The 21,927-nt window shown below is 42.6% G+C and overlaps 1 protein-coding gene across 4 annotated transcripts in view; it reads right to left on the reverse strand.

Moving 5' to 3' along the window:
• Positions 1-346: 346 nt before the first annotated feature.
• Positions 347-21,927, reverse strand: part of agfg1a (ArfGAP with FG repeats 1a) — a 29,311-nt gene continuing 7,730 nt past the window's right edge. Inside the window, exons 2-14 of one of the 4 annotated variants that reach the window (XM_027016849.2) lie at positions 16,336-16,429; positions 9,352-9,467; positions 9,094-9,256; positions 8,608-8,758; positions 6,881-6,949; positions 6,267-6,473; positions 5,155-5,302; positions 4,897-4,979; positions 4,290-4,379; positions 3,827-3,874; positions 1,646-1,795; positions 1,449-1,543; positions 347-1,161 (exon numbers count right to left, since the gene is read on the reverse strand). In XM_027016849.2, the coding sequence (XP_026872650.2) occupies positions 1,102-1,161; positions 1,449-1,543; positions 1,646-1,795; positions 3,827-3,874; positions 4,290-4,379; positions 4,897-4,979; positions 5,155-5,302; positions 6,267-6,473; positions 6,881-6,949; positions 8,608-8,758; positions 9,094-9,256; positions 9,352-9,467; positions 16,336-16,429 (1,474 nt within the window). In that variant the 3' untranslated portion in view covers positions 347-1,101. Of the gene's footprint in view, positions 1,162-1,448; positions 1,544-1,645; positions 1,796-3,826; positions 3,875-4,289; positions 4,380-4,896; positions 4,980-5,154; positions 5,303-6,266; positions 6,474-6,880; positions 6,950-7,726; positions 7,856-8,607; positions 8,759-9,093; positions 9,257-9,351; positions 9,468-16,335; positions 16,430-21,927 lie in introns of all 4 variants that reach the window. The other 3 variants (XM_027016847.2, XM_027016848.2, XM_027016850.2) reach the window with 3 other exon arrangements.

The raw sequence follows: 21,927 nt of genomic DNA on the forward strand, positions 1-21,927 counted from the left end.
GCAAGTACAGCACCTAAACCAGTGTCCACCATTTACTTTTTGGACCATATACCAATAGCAAGTAATCTAAAAAAAAGATTAACTGGCCTTACGATAGTAAAACTCTAGTAAGGGGCTTTTTCACCTTTATATTTTTTGTTGTTGTTGTTGACCCAGTTAAACATTTCTACTATAAATCCCAGTGAAATAGTTAACTCAGTCTGAAAACATAATGTATCCTAAAACACAGGTGCTACATAAAGTTTTGCTTATATTAACTATAAAAAAAGTCCCTCTGCTCTGCAGTGATTTATAAGTACCAATCAGTAGTCAGTAAAAAGAAAAGCACCTTGCATGCAGCTTCTTAATTAAAATTCATTTTTAATATATATATATTTGTATATATATACACATTAACTTAAATTTTTGTAACATTCAACTTAAGTGGTGTGTAGTCCAGGAGTCTCTGAATAGCACCTGGCATGGTGAGTGAGGGCAATGCCCACAGTGTGAAGCTGGGCACTGAGGAAGAGAGGGATGAGGAGGGGGCCAGAGTTCTTGCTTAGAAAAACGCAGAGTGCAGATGCTCTTCCTCCATAAAGTCTGATCATCCAGATGAAGAGCGGGCTCTTGCTTCACATTAAGCAGGCAACCTCCACAACCTCCCCGAAAGCATGTCAGAGTTCAAAGCATGTGCATGAGAACGTCTTTGTGTGTGCGCAGATGTGTGTGTGTGTATGTTTGAGATACAAATACTGATATGCACAAAGAGCTAAATTTCTGCCATCTCTGAGAAAAAAAATATATATACAGAACTGCAGCATTAAAATGCACTGGACATTTTGCAATAACTTAGTTATCTGCCAGTTTGAACGTACATTTTCCAGGCCAGGCAATTTCACAGCATAGGAAGGAGGGCAAGCCCGTCCTCGGAGGCACCCCAGAACCTCGCTTTGTTTTCTGTTGTCATGGTTGTACACAGCCTTGGGTGTAATTTTGTTTTAGTTTGTAAATGTCAATAAAAAAGTTTTTAGAAACATGTTTTAAAGCTACTTCAAAAACAAAACAGTGCAAGAGGTGCAAGCAAGTCTCCTCCTGGTAGTGTGAAAGGAGAACAGTGTGCTATAAGAAAGGATTTGTAGAAGAGTTTCCCGCAGGATACTGTCCCGCTGGCGCCCCTGCCTGGAGAAGATAGAGAGTGCAAGACAGTCACTCAGTAGCTCCTTGAAACTCAGACCTACGATTATAGCAACAGAGAACCCTGACAAATCAAGAGACTGAATGAAATTTAGGCCACCAGACATTTTTAGTTTTAGTAATTCAATTTAAAATAAACAAAAACAATTCTGCCATAAAGATCTGCAGAAATCCGACATTCAGAATTCTCAAATTTACCCTCGTCCACGCTTTTGTAGTGTATTTATACCTGAACTTCAAGCATGCATGCAAACTGAATAAAAAGAACCGACCAAAAATGGATTATTGGTGACTCCTGCTGCCGCCGTGTTCTGCCCAAATGGAGTTACTACAGCCTTACCCTGGCCAAATGCAGCAAAACCCCCACCTAAAGGAAGAGAGAGAGTGTGAGAAATGCCGGCAGATCATTATTTGGGGAGTGACCAGAGCATGTGGGCCTGCTCTAAGCTTGAAGCATGTGTGCTTTCACCATTGGGCTGTTGGGGGTAGGCTGGCGGCGCGGGGAAGGCCTGCCCAGGGAACGCCTGCTGGAAGTTTCCACTGAAACTGGTGGGAAGGTTGTAGGCGGCAGCATTCCCAAACCCAGCGGGCATGCTCATAGAGCCAGGACCAAATGGGGCTGCAAGGAGACACGCAGGAATATTAATCACATACAGGCACGCGCATGTATGCATGCACGCATGCAGTAACATGTCAAGAAATGTGTGTATATACAGAGACTCGTTAAGTGCTAGAGGGAATAAATTTAAGAGCAAGATATTCATTTTTTGGTTTTCACAACACAGTTAGTTCCATATGCTCTTTTAAGTAATTTGTAAAGATTATTTTAAAAACACCTTATTTCAGCTGTAGGGAGTGTTAAGCAGTATGTACTTCCACTGTGAAGAAAAGGTCATTTGGGTGTTAGTTTTATATGCTAATGACCAATGATCTCATTGACCACCTATAGCAACATGGTGTGCAGTTGTAGAAAGCTGCAAAGAATAGTTTCTATTTCCAGTGTTTAGGGTTTATTTAAGTGGGGCAGGATATTTGCTGTATATGAGGTCACATCCAAGTTGCAAATCCAAACATCTTGAAGAATCACAAGAGCGCTATAAAAAGGGAAGTACAACACTAGACAAACACTAAAGGTTTCACATTTTCTCGTGTTGTGGACACAATGACAAGTTGTGTTTATGTGGACTGGCAAAGAAAATGTGGCTTTGATTGCCATGTCTCCTTTAAACATTAGCAGGTAGCAAGGAACACACACACACACACACACACACACACACACACACACACACACACACACACACACACACACACACACACACACACACACACACACACACACACACACACACACACACACACACAGAGAGAGAGAATAATCCTTGTTCTACCACACCGATATACATTGTTTAATTGCCGAATCCCCAGTGACTTTCGTCTGGATTTAATCTCTGTAAAACTGACCCTAATAGGTGTTTAATTATAGCTAATTAGGCATCACTGAAGCCCAGCGTTAAATCATGTGTGTCATATAGGACGGCAACATGAAACGAGGGCAGTGGGAGAAATTAACAAGGTGCTGTTGCTTCATTACTACACTTACGCCATTTGAAAGCAAGTTTATACTTTTGTTTCAACATGTGCCACAGGATATAACAATGCGTTCTAAACAGGTCCTCAGGGGCCATTGGACAGTTCATATTTTTTGCTCCACTCCAGTTTCTAGCTTGGTTCATCAGCATGTTCTTAAAAGCTGGTTCAGCTGTGTAAGGAGCCAATATGTGGACTTTGTGAGTCCCTGGAGACCCAGGAAACCACTGGGGATGGGCTATGCAGTGTAGACTATTGTTCCCCTTAATACTTAACTACATTTAGATCCTGTGCTTAACCTAAAGTGGATTTTTGGAACATGTAAGCTTTAAAGATTTATATTTGAAAGATTTTATAACCATGTGAAATGAAAGGATGAATAAGCCCCCAGTGGAAAGCCAAGTACCCCCTGCCCTGCTTGTCCCATCAGGCTTTAATGGTGCATTAGGGAGGAACTTGGTGTTGAGCACTGAAGCAACACACACCAGGGGTGACTGCTTTAAGACTACACCAGATGATTCCTCTGGAATTTCATCCCAACATGGTGCCAAAATGGATAACAATGCTGCAATTCGATATTTTTAATGAAGAAAAAAAAAAAGTGTTAATGTCATTAAACTCTAGCACTGTTAGTTTGTTAAATGCAAGCTGTGTTTTATAGACAGTTAAAGTCTGCATGATCTCACAAAAAGCTGCTCATACTGATACTGTAGTGTGCAGGACAGACACAAGAAAAAAAAAAAAAAGTGTTCTGCAATGCATACAAGTTATTTGGAAACCCATAATAGCATTGCTCACTAGACACATTAAGACCTTTTCCGGTCTTTTGCAAGTTAACGGCAAACAGATTACTGCCAGCTGTGTTTAACATATATTAGACATCAGTCACCTTTGACACACAAAGGCGATGAGCACGGTTAGCTTTTGAAAAGGTTAAAAGGTCAGGAGCACAATACTGAGATATTTAGTTGTATGGAGGGAAAGAACTGCAGTGGAAGAGGGAGGGACAAGGAGGGACTGAAAGAGAGATAGAGAGATATATATATATAGAGAGAGAACATACCAAATTGGGCTGCAGGGTGTGCCTGGCCAGGGATACCTCCTGACAGGTCTGTACCACACAGGACAGAAACAAAACCCAACTTACAAATCAGAATCCCCACAGCTCACATTCTCTAAAGTCTTTTTATCAACACTCTTAAAAAACATTTCTTAAAAACTAGGAGTGTCATTCTCTCCCTGTCTCTCACACACACCCAAACCCACCCATACCCGTTCAATCACGTGTGTGTTTCCCTGCAAACACGGATCCTGGGTGTATGTGACCCAGTTAAACTCCCACAATGCCTTCATGTGGCCTGAATAGCTTATAAGCCCCTGAGATGCTTTCTTCCCCAACCTACTCCATTTATTGATGCAGAACCCTCAAAATCTGCCTGTTACTAGATGCTTGGAAAAGAAGCACTGAGACATGAAAGCCTCCCGCTTTTCCTGAGTGACTGATTCAGTTAAGCCCCACCCCCTACCTGCTGCTGCTCTGCCGTTTGTCTGAAACGGATTCGTAGGGGCAGCGGCCTGTGATACGGCTGCAGCCACAAAAGGATTTGTTGATGGGCCTGTGGGTGGGGGCAAGTAGAAAAACAAACAAACAAACACACAAACAACAACATACTTTTAACATGTATATAAATAGCAACTCATTATCTGTGACATCAATTGATAAAGGTATTTTCAGAATCTTCAGTTTCATTAGAAAAGACGCTGTAAGGTTTAAGGGTAGCTTCAGTAAGACCAGGCACACTCAGCCATACTTTCTGAAGCCACGCCGGTCATCCCCTGGCTGTAGGAGAGGCTGTACACCATCACACGACCAGAGGTGCTACACGCACAATGTTAATTACACGTGGAGCAAAGCCTACTTGGCATGACAAACACTGACATTTGACTCAAAATGCGCACCTTGCTGATAAACAGCCCCTTTGATAAACATTCCATTTTACAGTAGTGAGTTTGGCTGGCCAGTAGGTCTTTGATCTACTGATAAAGAATGACCAATGTGCATTTAGGACTGTGAGCCATCAGTATGGGGTCCAGAACCAGCCCTGGACATCGGTCTGCTGAAGGTGGGGTTACCTGGGAAGCCCTGAGGCATGCTTGGCAGCGCCCCCTGCTGTGGTTGGGCAGTTGTGGCAGCGGCAGAAGCTCCGAATACAGCTCTAAAAAGAGACGAAAACAGAGGGGGTGTGAAAGAGAGAGAGAGAGAGAGAGAGAGAGAGAGAGAGAGAGAGAGAGAGAGAGAGAGAGAGAGAGAGAGAGAGAGAGAGAGAGAGAGAGTATATGACAGTGCCTTAGAATGTGCATGTGCGTGAGGGTGTATCTCTGTGATGGTACCCCTGTGTACTGGAGGTGGGGGCTGGGGAGCTGAACACATTGTCCAGTGCAGCCAGGGCAGCGTAGCGGTCACTCCCCAAAATGGCTGCCTGAGGAGGGGGTGGACCCACACCTGCAGAGGGAGGAGCCGAACTCACGCCACTTGGGCCTAACAAAGAACGAAAGATGAAAGAGAGAGTAAAGTGAGAGATTACCCACAGACCCATCCTTACCGGATGGGTCATGTATTACGAAAAGCAATATTTGAACAGGCTTAAATGTGTCTTTTAACATGGCACCAGGAATGTGCATGGATTCACACTACAGAGCGCTGACTGAAGGCAAGAACCACACTGGGTTTCCTTTGCCAAGCATTTTAAGATGGGTTTATACTATAGGATTATCATGAAAATGATCCTGTCACAGATGACCGTCGGAAATAAAGGAAGTTCAAATCTGTGGTCTTTGAATGTGGAATGTGTGTCAGGCTCCACAATAGGCGTTTGAACTCCTGTGTGACCAAAGCCTACAATTATCTTCTGGCAGTGTCAGAAATTTTGCTCCAAAATCTCATAGCATGTTGCTGCTTTGATTCTCATCTTAAAACGACCAACAGGAAGTGGCCTAGAGACGTGCACAACTCGCGCACCAACTACAAATAAACAGCAAGATAGCGAAATGAAAATAAAGCATATGGGACTCAAAAGATGAGCGTATTGTGGGATAGTGGCAGCGGACAGAACATGCATAGGGATGACAAAGGCAGAACGTCGGAATTTTCTAGCATTGTGGGTTTATTGCTAGAAAATCTTTAGTGTATAATCTGACTTTCAGCACACGTGAACTCAAACAGTCTGGCGTGGCATTTGTTCACGATTTCAACTTCTGCATCTTATACAGTACAGCCTGAACAATGCTGAAGACTGCTGGAACTGTACATATACAAGGTATTTGACAGCAACATGCAAACCCACTGCTCAGACACTGCACTACCTACAAACGTGCACAGAAGTACAAAGTGCATCAACTAATGTTGCCAATAAGCTAAAATCAAATAGATGTGTATCAAAAGTGTGGTATAATAGAATAGAGGGAGGAGAAGGTACGTGTTGGACAAGTGTCTCAGTGCATACCTTGTTCAGATTTTGCAGAGCTGAAGATATTGTCCAGGTCGGCGAGGGCAGCGTACCTGTCCGCAGGTACAGCACCACCTTCGTTCTTAGCTCCTCCCCCAGCGCAGTTGGTCTGGGCAGAGCCGTACGATGCAAAGTCAGCACTACACGACTTGGGGAAGTTGTCGAAGTTTGCAAAGTTGGCGTTGGCTAGTCCTGGTGAGCCTCCTGTGGGAGGAGAAAGAGAGAAGCTGAGGAAGGGAATTGAAATGGGTGGATGGGTGTGCGTGTGTGGGTCTTTCAAATGGCATTTCTCTGGAGGATGACTGACTATCCAAATATAGTAAACTTACATTTTGTTAAAACTGCTCTAAAAAAAAAAATGCATGCACACACAAATGCAATTTTAATCCAAGCAGAAAAAAAAAAAAAGAGACCTGTGCCTTACTATCAGTTCTGTACAGAAAACTGCAGGAACTGCAGGGTGGAGACATGCACACACGCCACACACATTTAGCCAAGAAGGGCACTAGTCAAATGATAAGCAAGCCATAGAATGAAAAGGGAGAACTGAAGGCGTGGAGACAGTGCAGGGACTCCAGGCGTAAGCCTGCACACGCGTGTGCATGACTTACTGCGAGTGGCCAGTAGGGGCAGCGCTGAGGGGAATTCTCCCACACTGCCTGTACGTGTGGCAGCATTCGCTGTCCTCCCGTCCAGTTACAATTAGTGAATGAGAATAGACAGCAGACAGAAGAACAGAGAGAGCAGACAGAAGAATAGAGAAGAGGTGCACAGAACAGAAAAAAAAACAATAGAGAAGAACAGAAGACAGAAATAAAAGAGTAAAAGTAATCCAAATGAAGATTTAATTAGGGCTAACAACAAGGAGGCAATAAACAATAAGGGCGAAAAAAGCTGCAGCATTGCAATGGAAGAGCAGAGTGACAGCCAGATGATTCAGCCAATCAGAGAGTGAAAAGGTGCCTAGACCACGCCCACAAAAGTTAATGAGTCTCATGGTCGAACCAGAGTGGACAAATTGATTTGTTAATTAAAGAAAGTCATACGGATACGTAAAGGCAATGAGACACCATTTTATAAACGACTGATGTAATCAAGGAAGAACATGGGAACAATGAGATAAGGGTAAGGCAAGACACACCCAGGTGCGCGCACGCACACACAAACGCGTGCACATGTGTTTAATGGTGCAGCGTTGTGGCTGATAAAAGCATGAGAAGGTGTAATGAAAATCCACAGAGCTAATGGGAGCACAGTGTGTGCAGGCTAAAATGGTGCTGAAATAGTACTTGAAGGGCTGTTTTTTCTAATGCCGTGTGTGTCTGTGTGTTGTACATGTTTGTGCAGGCTGAAACTGTTGAGCTACTAGGAACGGGGAGAGAGCGAGAGAGAGAGAGAGAGAGAGAGAGAGAGAGAGAAAGAGCGTGTGTGTGTGTGTGTGTGTGTGTGTGTTGTACCTTTTTGTGCAGACTGAAATTGGGCTTGTGCTGAGGGGAAGGCAGCACTCTGAGCAGCGGCAGCAGCAGCAGAACTCCCAAACGCATCGAAATTTGCAAAGTCTGCACTAGCGTTAGCATTCTGTGCTGCTGGATGCAACAACAACAACAAAAAAACACAACACCAGTGTGGTATGAGGAGTGAGAAATGGTCGCAACACAATGGCATGGACATCACAGGGTTTCGCCTAAACCCAATTGCACTTCAAAAAGCCCAGAAGGCTTCGGCAGAGACTCCAGGTCTCGTGGCAGGAACCGGCTGAAGTGAAATGGAGAGGCCAGTGAAACTGATGTCCAATATATACAGGATGACAAAACAAGGAAAAAGTAATGGAAGGCAATGAGAGCAGTGTGCACCATGAACGTGTGGTGAACCAACGACTGACGAAAAGGACACGCTAAAGGCCTTGAGGTGAACACGCGCGCGTACGCATGCACTCACACTACATAGGCTCCATCATTCTCCCAGAGGGTTAGAAAAAGTGTGAAACAATAAGAAATATGTAGCACTGCACTGGCAGGAGAATTAAGGAGTTTTTAAGAGCTAAACTGTGGTGCCATTATCCTTCGGGGATATGCAACATCCACTAGCAACTTCATTCCTTAACGATTTTAGTAACCATAGCAACTGTATTAAGACCAGTCCTCCAATACTGAAAAAATAAAACGGCTGCCGTGTTCTTAGCTGAAACCAACCATTATCTTTTAAATCATCCCAACATCCCAAATGGGTTTGTGAGTGTGTCTTATGAGTACAGAAATGTATTCTGCAAGTTGTGTACGTGCGTGAGACTGAGAGAGGTAGTGGATGTATTTTGTGAACATGTGGGCACATATCTTACCTGGATGACTATTGAAATGTGCAAAGTTGGCAAAGTTTGCATTGCCTGTAGCCTGGGAGGGTGGAGCTGCAAAGATATCTCCACCCAACTCACTGAGCAGATCAAATTTTCTGTCCTGCTGAGTCAACTGAGTACGTGACACTACAGGGGACTGAGAGAGACAAAACATGCAAGCAAAAAAGAAAACTTTTTAGACAAAGCAAGAGAAACTACAGTGAACAAGGAAGGACAAAGAACATTTACAAAACACTCTTTAGTGAGAACAGGTAATCAGGAAAACAGAAACTAGAGAAATGTTCTGTTGTGAATAACAATCATGCATACTGGTACAAAGAGTATCAAATTGATCCGAAACAGTTACATATCTAACATGCTCCACATTACACAAATCCCTTATCTAATGCCCCATCTAGTACGTCTCATATAATGAGCAGGTGGATTGTGTAATCACCCAATGAAGCCAGCACATGGAGGTGTGCGGGTTACCTGGCTAGGGGTGTTCCTGCTGAGGTGAAGGGCAGGGGCCGATTCTCCCAGCAGGGTTTTGAGGGGCCGAACTTCTGGAGTGCTGCTAGTGCTGCTGGCAGACGAACCAGAAATAGAAGCGTGGACAGAGGCTACGACCTTAGCCTGCTCTGGGGGAACATACCTGGGGGGAGGGATGACGACCCTGTCAAAGCTGTCTAACCTGGAGGCACGTCATTGTTAACCAGGATTCATGTGCAGAAAATGCCAGTGCCTCACCATCGCTTCTTCTCATACTTCTCCTGGAGGAACTCCTTTACTTTCTGGGGCTCCCTGAAGTCTGGGATGACCGAGGTCCTGTCATCGTAAAGGCCCAACCATATCTGTTTACAGGCCTGCAAAGGAGAGAGAGAGAAAAAAAATCTTTACAACAGACGTCACCGACGATCTGTAAGCAAGGAGAAAGGCTGATGGATGTGCGAATGAACCACAGAGTTAAATCACTCCACCCAGAATAAGCCCAGTGCTGGTGAATATTGTAATCATTTCCCAATGATGTAATAACAACGTAATACATTATTGGGAATTTACTGTTTTCATGCACTTCATTTTTATATATTTACACACACACACACACACACACACACACACACACACACACACACACACGCAAAAGTTTTAGGCAGGTCGGAAAAAATGCTGTAAATTAAAAAGGAAGTGTTAAGTTTATTTTCAGCAATTCACAAAATGCAGTGAATGAACAGACGAGAAATTTAAATCAAATCAAGATTTGGTGTGACCACCCTTTGCCTTCAAAACAGCATCAATTCATCTAGGTACACTTGCACATGGTTTTTGAAGGAACTCAAAAACCTTCATTTAAAAACTGCATTTTGTTTTTACTTGTTATTTTTGTCTGATATTTAAATGTTTGATGATGTGAAACATTTAAGTGTGAAACATGCAAAAAAAAAAAAAAAGCTATCAGGAAGGGGGCAAACACTTTCACATCACTGTGTGTATGTATATATATTTTACCAAAACTTCCATTTTGTGTATTGTATATGATTGATAAATTCTCAACAGAGCATCTGTGACTGTCTTGAATGAATCAGAGTAGAGTTTGGATGCAATCTCAAGTTTACTCCACCAAACAGCGCTCACAAGTGGGACAATTCAAGGATCAAAATACAAGCGATCAGACCAATACACTCAAAACAAGTCTCAGTAATGAGAAATGCAGAAACAAAATACCAAGAACACAAGAGATTTGCAATTAGGAATACAAGACTTTAACTCAATGTATGAACCCAAGCCAGTCTTTCATGCATGTGAAGATTCATCCTTTTTAAAGTGTAGCCTTGATGAGTTGCGGGTGAGGTGAACAAGAACAGCTTAGGATCATAATTAGTGAGGGCAAATGATAAACACAGGGTTTTGGTTACATACAAATACAAACGAATGCGCATGTAGTGTTGCCATGGAAAACAATGCTGACAGGAGAATGGAGCGGCATTTGTTGCAATGATGTTGATGGTAGGATTATGGCAAACAACACTGAAGCATATGAATACACTATCCAAATATCTTGAAAATGTTCAGTCAACACATTATCTACATTAAGCTTATATACTGTTGATGTGTTACATGAAGTAGGCTTAAAGGGGACCCATTATGCACATCTTCAATGTTCATAATTGTATTTTTGGGGTCTACTAGAATAGATGCTTCAATGTCCCAAAAACACATTATTTTTCTCATACCGCACATCTCATCACCCCATGTCTGAAACAGAGCCTTTAACCCACCCCCACCCTCATAACTTAGCTTGAACACTATATTCTGACTGGTCAACTGCCAAAGCGGTTCCACCCCTACACGTTCCATCCATCTTACAGCATTCTCTCTTGAGGAGCTGTAAACACCGGTGTGTTTGAAATGTTAGACATGATTACAGTGTCCGGTGGTTTCCAAGATGTTCACTGTCTCACGAACAAACATGCAGTTCTCGGCATGTCTGCAGAACCTGATATAATACATATGTAAAAATACTGGTGGCATTAGAAACATAGCTAGCAGGTTAGCCAAGTGCTGGTAGGTGGACAATATGAAAAAATGTTACGAGATCACATCATCTTGTCACAAAGAAAATGGCTGAAACAGACACGAAGGTCTCTGTAGGCAGGCAGACCTTGGTACAATACACGTGTAAAAATACCAGCATTAAACAACTAGTTTAGCTATGTGGACTGCAACTATAACATTACAGCATTACAATCATGAATCCACCTCTAAACTTGAACACTTTGACAGCTAATGATCGGGGGAAAAAAAAGAAAAATCATATTTCTGGACAATTTGTGTGCAGAGAAGCCTACAGCTGAGCACTGGGACTATGCCAACAACTCCACACTTGAACACTCATAGTAGCTATTTTGTTTGCTTTAAACATCACAAATCCACAAATAATGCATACTTACAAACTGTGAACCTACGCTACACAATGCTGGAACTGCCATCCTTTAGGAGTAAGAGTTGCTGAATGCAGAATCAAACTGCACACAGCTTTTGTAGCAGTCCTCCATGAAGTGCCATTTACACATTAAAATAATTGGAACAGTGGAGGGAGCAAAGGTAAAAAAAATACATTTCAACCATTGAATTATTTGTGGTTTTATCGTTGGAAGAGCATACAAAGTGCAGAACACAGTGCAGAACAGCATCTGCTACAAAATTGAACAAATTCTTCCCAGCCTCCAGTACTTATGTCTTGTCTGAGGGCGTGGACAAGCTTGCCAGTAGGCATGCAATATGTAAAGTGTAATGAGACTGCATCATCTCATAAAGAAAATGGCTGAAATCCAAATGAAGTGGCTCTGATAGAGGACGTTAGAGAGGCCTGTTAATTTATACCTTTCTAACTTACTTTTCTCTCCAATTAAGCCTTATTAAATTAATGCATTCCTAACAGTGTTCAGTGTTGTATATCATTCAACATTTTATTTATGATAGTATGATACATGACTGTTAGAATAAATGCATATTGACTTTTTTTTTGTGCTATTTAACATAATTGATCATTATCAAGATCTATGTATTTTTAAAATACTTTGCTGCTTAGAGAAAGACCAGTAAAATTTGACCCACTCTGGAATACTGTGGAGTTTGATAAATGCCATTTACAATGGGAACAGAGACTGCAATTTAGTCCATCCTGGAAGAAGACAACTGTTCTGGGAGGGTGGGAAATACAACCATAAACAGGAGACAAATCTAATCTTAGACCAGAATTCAGTTTCTCAATGAGGCCCAGCAGCAGACTCTCACACACTGGACAAGAGAAAGGAGAGAGAGGTAAAGATAAAGAGTGTTTATGGTGAGGGTGCAGCACGGTGGAATGTATGTGTGAAACACTGGAAAGCAAGTATGTTTGTGTGTGTGTGTGTGTGTCTGTCTCTCTCTGCACACGTGTGCAAGCAAATGAATAAGTAAAGAAAGAAACTGGTACAGTGAGAGCTTCTGATGGTAAAATCAAGTTAGAAGAAGGAAAACAAAGGTCTATGCAGGGCCCATTCATTCTTACACAAAACAACAAAAACATGTTAAATACAGACACCCGCCAGATCGTATTATGTCAACATCTGCAAAACCATACACACTTAATGGCTCAACTCAATCATAACAATGCTGACACCCACATAGAGTCCCACTGCCACTTTTTACACATGTTCAGTGTATTTAAAGCCACACTCAGAAATCGCACAGACATGCAACATTTTTAAAACACTGGGATATCGCTATTAACTATGCAAATCAGCAGCAGACCAAAATTACCATTCCACAGTGTTTAGAAAGCACTGCACAGGGCAAAAACACGCATAGAACTCTGCAAGGAGAGCACGCTACATAACCAGTTATTTTAACAGCCTCAGACTCAGGCGCATTCAAACTAGCAGAATTCCGGATGCAGAGGCAAGAAGCCATTTTTTATTTCAGTGGCTGACCTGCTGCTTAAAGGCCTTGATTCGCCTCGGGAAGATCACTGAAAAGGGGAAAGCTCAAGACGGAGGCGCTGTCTGAATGTGGAGGTGCTCTATCTGGAGTTACTGTCTGAATGTGGAGGTGGTGTCTCAATGTCACTAGCTGAGTGACCCACCCAGCTGATTAAATTCCCCATGGAGACTGCAGGCTGGTTTTAGCTCGTGTGTGTCCACATGAACTGAAGGAGTACAGAGTTGTGACTGGAGGCAGGGATGGAACAAGACTGGGGGAGGAAAGAAAGAGCGAGATTTGTTGACCAATTAGACACAAAATGTTCTTTTTAAGTAAATAAAATGTATAACTAGAGGTGGACAAATATGAAAGTCTCCACTGGCCACTCTCGAGTCACTAAGCCAATGGAGTCTCGCAGCCAAAATTAAAAAGCTTGTGGCCACAATTCTAGAAATATGTTTGCCATACAATACACTGCATTTACAGTTACAATTAACAAGCGTTTTTCAGTAGGAAAAAAATGGCAGGTGTTAAGTTATGTGAAGGTATGCAGTACAATTTCCAGTGTGACCTTGCATATAAACTTCCTCACTTGTGGACACAGGGGAAGTCACAGAATGCAGAGAGTTTGGAGGAACAAGGGAAAGAGTGGAAAAGAAGGTACAAAAGGAGGTAAAGGAATAAAAAAAACGACAAACAAAACTGACAGAAAAAGGCAAAGAGAAAACAGGAAGAAAGCAGTGTTGTATCCCGAGAGCAGGCAGAGAGGAGGTGAAGTCCGACGGCTGAGCATCAGCACCCCATCTGAAATGGCCTTCTCAGCCCCTGACTGCTATACACAGTCCTAACTTTCATGCTTCTCACGGTGGACTAAATCAGCTGTGACAGAAATGTCATTTTTATTTTACACTTATAACCCCTTCCATAGGTTTCCACAGTAACTTACCTACACTGCTCGTGGTAGCTTAACAACCAGTTGTCGCACTCAACTCATGTTTCAAATCTGACCCAGTCTTGCAGATTTCTCCTTTGTAACGTACGAAGGATTCAGCCCTTTCTCACGCAGGAAGATACCCAGGTGCTTGTGCAGCCTCTTGCGATCTCAAAGCTAGACTACTGCAACTCGCTGGTCTTCCTCTAAGAGCCATCAAACCTCTACAACTTGTCCAGAATGCAGCAGCACGGCTGGTCTTCAATCTCCTGAAGTTCACGCATCACTCCACTGCTGTGCTCCATTCATTGGCTTCCAGTAGCTGCGCGCATCAGATTGATGCTTGCCTTCGAAGCCAAAAGTGGACCGGCCCCTCCATGCACGATGTCAGTGGTCCAAGTACTAATCTGTACCCCGAGTACTTCGAACCTCAAGTACGGCTCGGCTTGAAACACCATGGAAGACAAGCATCGAGACTATTCTCTGTCCTGGCTGCTAGAGGGTGGAATGAATTTCCAATTGCTGTCCGGACAGCAGAGTCCCTTGTAGTCTTCAAACGCAGACTGTAGACCCATCTATTTGTGGATTATTTAAATGACCACTGACCTTGCTCCTATGTTGACTAACTGAAACTAGTACTTATTGTAGGGTATTGTTTATTACACTGATGTTGACTGCACCTTTGTTGATTAACAACCTTATTGTTTATTACTTATTGTTTATTGCACTTATCGTTGTCTGAGATAGCTTTTATGTATTTTGCAGCATTGAAGCATACCTCAATATTTCAGCAGTATTCTAGTTCAGTGGTATCTCGAACTCTAACTAACTGTACTAGCTAGGATGTATTCTATGAGTAAATGACAAAGCACTTTTTGTTAGCCGCTCTGGATAAAAGCGTCTGCTAAATGCCGTAAATGTGCATGTAAATGTACACGTAAATGTACACACTGACTGCTACTGAAACAAATTTTGTATGCAACTCTGTAAATTTAGATGCCAATAAATAAAAGGTAGGAGGGGTACAAACAGAGTAGAGGTAGAGAACTAAGTGCAAGGAAGCATCACAGCAAATCGATGCACTGCAGCCCACATCCTACACATTAAAAGAGAAATTCCCCCCGCCCCTGAGATCTAGGAGTGCCTGGGTTCATGGTTTTATGAAGGTGTCCCAATGTATGCGCAGTTATATTCCAACCCCAAATGCGATCTTGGCAGTATTCCAAGTAAGCCTTGGGTCATGGCAAGCCATGTCACTACGCAAATTCCAGTTTTATTACTGTTGCCATTTTGCATAAAGCTATTAGACATATTCATACTCTGACATGGAATATCAGGCTACCGGAAAGCGCTGAGCTCTAATGGGGTGGAGTCATGCCGGTAGGGATGCACCGTCTGCCCTGAGCTCTTCAGCACGAGCTAGAAAACAGTAACAAGCTTTTAAAGCCCTCTATTAGCTTCTTTTCTGTTGGCTGCATTTTTATTTCTTAGCAGTACTTTTGGAAATGATGTCAGACGTAGATGATTAAAGTTCACAGTTTTGTGTGGTTTCTATGCCTTTTGTCATTTTCTTCTGTTGCCCTCGAGTGGATGAAAATGCATTTAGGGTTTTAGAAAAGTTATATTTATCACAGTAAAAATGTAGTGTGTGTGTGTATATAATAATAATAATAATAATTATTATTATTATTATAATAATCATGGCATCATTATTGTCTAGGGAATAATAGTTTTAAAAAAAGATAAACATGAGAAGTTCCCAGGAGATCAAGAATTAATGCATGTCCTTTCATTTTTATCTAGTGATTACAATAAATCAAGACAGACAAAACAGAGGCTGTGGTAACAAGACTTGAGTGCTGGTGTTAAGGGTCAGTGTAATATACTCCAACTCCTGACCATCCAGCTTTACTGAAGTGTCTCAATCTTGTGATAATAGTAGAGACAAACTTTCCGTAGTGTTACACTAGTCAAGTGCAGTGCTATTCAAATAATTTCTAAACAGTATGCAATTCTTGAAATTTATCTGACTGTAGACAATTATTAACATACTAATAATTCTTGTCAACATATGTTCGATTAGATTATGCATTATCAAAAAATGCAAACACTGCATAAATAATCTGTTAGATTAAGATAAGAACCTTCATATACCCAAATGCTCTTTCAAACAAACCACATTCATCTTAGGCTGAATTTAGCCTTATTCAAAAACGCTGATCTGAACCAGATCTCTGAACACATAAAAGCATAATCCACATTGACACACCTTCCCCAAAGCCCAGACAGGTGCTGACATCACTTTTGATAGTAATGTTATTTTGGTCACATATTATTACCTCATTCCCATGCTTCTGTAAAAATTCTATTTCCTGTTGCGTGAAGGTTGTCATGGAGATGGACTTCACTCTGTGGGGAGGATTCAGGCCTCGTCTAGAGAAAGGAGGGAGAGACAGAGACTTTGAGATGTGTGTCAAACATACACTGTATGTTTCAGTACCAAAAAAACAAACACCATCAGCTGCCCTCATGTCACGCTACAAAGAAATGCTAAGAGTTCTGGAAAGTTGTCACTTAGTCACATAATGGAAAAATTAAGGCTATAGTTGCCAAATTTCAGCAAAAGGTGCAAAATATTTTAGACATAGCCAATTAAAGTTTAGAATTCAACAGTTACGTATGGTTTCTATGTGCTTGGTTGGTTTGTATGATCATTTTCCCTTGTTGCTTTGACTGGAGTCAGAAAAAATGCATGTAATATTTTACCTCGAAAAGATTTACATCATATCATATCTTTGTCAAGAGAATGGAAAATATCATGATCGCTTGATTTCATATTGTCTACCAGTTGACATAGGCCAAACAAGTGCCATCTGTGCTAAATTCAACTGCCCTGTCATAGTCTGGAATGAAAACAACTCATTACAAAATCTGTTTTATCTTAAAAGTTAAGGACTGTGTAAAAAAGGAAATGCAAACAAATGTCAGAATGTCAGGCCTTTACCAGACCTGTTACTGCTACCCTTTTCATTATAGCAGCATTAGCCAGTCCAAGAAAGGACTGAGTGTTATTTTGAGCATGTTAAAACACACTAAGGAGTATGCTCGCTCGCTCTCTCTCTCTCCCTCCCTCCCTCTCTTGCTCACACACACACACACACACACACACACACATCCTTGCTGTACCACACCGATGAACACTGCTTAATTGCAGAATCCCCAGAGGCTCCATTTCTTCTTTGTTCATTGCTCATCATACACAAACAGTACTAACTTAAGCAATAAATAAATACTTAGCAATATAAAGCATACTGTTGTTACTGTTATTATTGTAACTACAACATATATAAACAGGAAGAGCAGGGAAGGGGAGAGAAGCAGAAATGAGGGCCATGGAGGATGAGAGCAGGGGTTAATTTGATCAGGGAAGTGTTACACTTTTTCAGCTCCTTGTATTGGATTAGCAGCAGTCCCCGTGTGCATGAACGCATGTGTATGCACTATATTTAGTGGCAGTGTCTGTGTGTACTATATTAACTGCAGACCCTGTTCTTTCAGGACATAGAAATGTGAGTTATTTGCTTATGGTTTATAAATCTGGGACAAGGACAACAAAGTTAGACTGCCAGGCACCTCTGGGTCTGTGTGTGTGTGTGTGTGTGTGTGTGTGTGTGTGTGTGTGTGTGTGTGTGTGTGTGTGTGTCTGTTTGTGTAGCTCAAGCAATTCATTTTCATACATTCATCTGGCCATGACCTTGCCTTTGGGGTGTGTGTGTGTGTGGGCATGCATGCATGTGTGCCTGCCTGTGAAGATAAAAGAACCGCTCAGGTGTCAGTAGATTATGTGGCCAACGGGTTAGGTATCAGGTTAGATTTTGAGAAGACAATACAGATCTTTGCCAAATATATTTTGGCAGGTGCACTTACGTTCCAGCTGACCCCAAACTAGTGAGCTAAGTGTGTATGCATGATGTTGGTGAATCTCCTGGCACCCAAACTTACTGTCCCAGTTTGCTTTTTTAGAAGTAGTGGTATTGAGTGCTATACAAAGCATCAAATACATAAAAGGTAATAAACACAAAGGACACATGGATACACGGACTATTCAACACTCCTCCCCGGTAATCATTGCTGTGTGAGGACTCTGGTGGTCAGGCTGGGGAGGAAAAAGCCTTGCAAACTGCGTTTCTGTGGGAGAGTCTGAGGGACAGCAACAGAGGCCTGCCTGTGTAAGACTAGACCAGGTGCTAAATTATTCATGTTGCTTGCCTGTTGCCAGTGCGCCTGGGCTTGGGTGCGGAGCACAGGGCCCTGGGGCAGGCATGTCCAAGCCTGCTGGCTATGCACTCAGACGATCTGGACAGCAGCAGTGTGCAGCACTTCAACGGACATCTTACAGAGGCTTAGATAGTGTCACCAGACATTAAAAATGTACAATAACTGAAGACATGAAACGATATGGATCATGATACTTAGTTTTTCTGTGGTTTGTTAGGGAGCCGGTATGGAGATAGGTGGTCAGTGCCCAGGATATCCCAGAAAAGCATGTTCTTCTGTCCACCCTCACTAGTGTTAGCATCACCGCTAACACTTGCTCCAAATTAAATAATATGGAGAGAATCCACAAATTCTCATGCTTAGAGCCATTGCCGTGTTCCTCTCTATAGCCACAGACACTGATCTCATCCTTCTCTCCCTCAGACACTAAGATGTTGACATGATAAGCTGTGGAGCTGACATCATGGACAGAGGCCCATCACCTAAACACAAATAACTGAAAGACACAGCTGTTACATATTCCTAAAAACGCCTGCCCAAAGCGTGATCGGATTTCTTTTGAAGACGGATGACAATGTCCTAAAATATCTAAAACGCTGAGTGCAGTCTTGGGCAAGCAGCTGTCATTCTCTGCTCACGTGGCTAGCATGGCCTAGACCTGCACGTTTCCCATGTAGATTGCCAGGAGGATCTGGCCGTTTCTTTCCAGAGAGGCCAATCGACTGCATAGCTCACGGCTGGACTTCTGTGACTCGCTCTTGGCAGATCTCTTTGTACATTCCGCCAGGCGCTTGCAGCTGATTCAGAATGCAGTCGCACGATCTCCTCTCCGGCTCTCCCACACCGCTCCAGATGATTCATGCCCCTCTCCTTTCCTTCCCTTGACTGCAGCAGACTTAATCTAACTACATTTGCCTACAGACTCGTGAATGAACCAGCCCCCACCTGCCTGCAAGCACTGGTCACACCCCGCACGCTATCTCGCAGCATTCGTGCCTCGACTGCAGCTCCGTTCGAGCCACCGCCCCTCGAAAGAAAGGAAGGACGCGCCTTAAGACTCGGTACTGGCGCTCAGACAGTGGGTGAACCTTTCACTGCCTGCCCATGCAGATAAGAGTTTTGGAGCCATCACATGCAGACTAAAAAGACTCTAAAGGCACTTGAAGCATACCAAGCAGTAACAGCACCAACAGAAGTGAATTTAAAACTTAATTATGCTAATAAAACACCACTACCAGCACGGTGTGCGTACTGTCCTGCACTCTGACTGGGGTTTGGCTATATGGTATACATAGGCTCTGGTCCAGGCGTACTGGGCGCAGTTGCTGCTCTGGATCTCACCACCCTGAAGCAAGGCCTTCGGGAACACCTGGGCTCTTGGAGCCTCTGCTGGGAAGCCATCCTTCAGCAGCATGCCCTCGGTTTACTGTTTGACCTGTTCTCATTCAACACACAGACTCATCAACAAAGTCAGAAACTCTTTGTTGGCTGCTTTTCTGCCACATTAGAACATAAAAATGCTAAGCTGTACCGCTGCCACTCAAGAGGACGAGAGCAGAAGGAAGAGAAATGGAAGGGACCGAGAGAGAGCCGAAGGAAAAGGCCACTTTTGTCAGTTTGTCTATTACATACAAATCACATTCTCTCACCACAGATCCTGGCCCCATGAACCCATCATCCCAGAGCATCGTGGATCAGCCCTGCCCAAACGTACATCTCTGTCTCTAGTCATCACAGAGCACTTAACCAAATCCTTGTCTGGGACCTACAGTGCTGCCCACTCCAGATACTGTTTAGTAGGTGTCAATTTACACATTCAGTAGCGTCACAATGACATGCAATAGAGAGCAGCGCAGCAATTAGCCTATTACCTAAGGATCCAACTATGATTCCTAGCACGCACACAGTCAATAGACAAGCGCATTAAAAACACAGGTAGGCAGCTATGTGCTTAGAGCTGCTCATATTTGAATGAAGTCAAAACATGGAACAGTGTTCAAGAACACTTTCTCACTGCCGGGGGCCAGGTTGAGTAAATGTTAGCAAAGGTGAGCGCTTTAGTTTGACAGCTGGGACCCAAAGACGTGCACAGGAGTAGGAGGGTGAATTACCACCATCGATGTGTCAGTCGATGTGAGAACACATTCGTTTCACTGTGTGCATTGGTGTCTGTACCGGTCAGCGACCTGTTTGGCAAGCCAAACCATCGAACAAAGCCCATCCTAAATAAAATACATTTTTAATACAGAATGGATTATATTCAGTGTCAGTTGTTGAAAAAGATGTAAAACAGCCAAACCGAAACAGTAGGAGAGCGTGTAAAGAAGGAGATTTTTCACATTTTTCTTTGCTGAATACAGATAAACAGGAACAAAGACAGAGAAGGAACTGCAGCTTTCAGCAACCTTGCCGAATCACACTTGTTACTTAAAGGCAGAAGAGCACATCACACTGCCTTTACAGATCACTGGACTAGTTCTAATTTTTGCAATTTAAAATTTATTTCTGTAATTATACTGATATTACTGCCATGCCGATAAAATGATGGTGATGTGCACGATGCACACACGTTCTCAGCAGATGAAAGGGAAAGTGGGTCTCAGTCTGTACGTCTTTCTCCAAGCACTTACTTCAGAGAGACAAACATAGGAGTGTGAGATGCACTGGGTTGCATAGAGAGCCCAGCTCTGGACCCAAGGCACACATGAAAACTGGCAAGAAGCTAGGCCTGCTATGGTCATTATAGAATTAAGCAATCTGAAAACTGCTTATGCACAAAGGTGCCAGCAAAATCCACACCACGGACAGCTGCTAACTTATGTGGAGCCTGGTCTTGGAAATTCAAATGTCTTTTCCATTAATTTACTTAAACCACGTTTTTGTTCTGTTAGGTAATACAAATTAATTTATCCTGTTTTCCCACCCTACGTTCACTGTTCAATAAATTGACATTCATCACAAGGATCATGTGCGTATTATAGTATAGTACAATAATTGAGAAAAAATACAAACTGTTAAACGACAATTATTTGTAAGACAATCATCTGATAAAATTTCATGATTACACTTTAAAAAAAAAAAAGTAGTTCTGTGCTGTGGAAATCAAAGGTATGACCATGATGTCGCCAACATCTCCCTCTATCACACATACAGCATATTAACACGTTCCATCAGCTAAGGGACATTACCTAGCAACAAATCTAGGCTGATTTCATCAAGGAACCTAGCAGAACCTGTAGGAGTTCAGGTGGCATGGCCTTTCCATGTGCAATGGATACACACGCTGACTTTCTCACTCTCTCTATCACTCATGCCCTCACATTTAATCCTCGCTATCAGAAACAGCTAATTTAGAGCTAGGGGACTGTATAAAAACACATAATTGCAGCCATTAGTGTCTTGGATGTAAACTGGGCTACAAAAAGCAGTGGGGGGGGGGGGGGGGGGGGGCCCAAATGGTCTGATTCTGAAAACAGTGGACAAGTGTCTATTGCAATCAAGTTGCATATATAACTTCTCTACATCATTAAAAAAAAAAATTGTTACCAGTGCAAAGCTTAGCTAATTGTTTATTTTTCAACGAGGGACTAAAAAAACAAACAAACAAAAAAAACCTTTAAAAAGTAAAATGAAGTCATGTTTTTTTCTAACTA

Source organism: Electrophorus electricus, chromosome 15, assembly GCF_013358815.1.
Source record: "Electrophorus electricus isolate fEleEle1 chromosome 15, fEleEle1.pri, whole genome shotgun sequence".
Lineage (NCBI taxonomy): Eukaryota > Metazoa > Chordata > Actinopteri > Gymnotiformes > Gymnotidae > Electrophorus > Electrophorus electricus.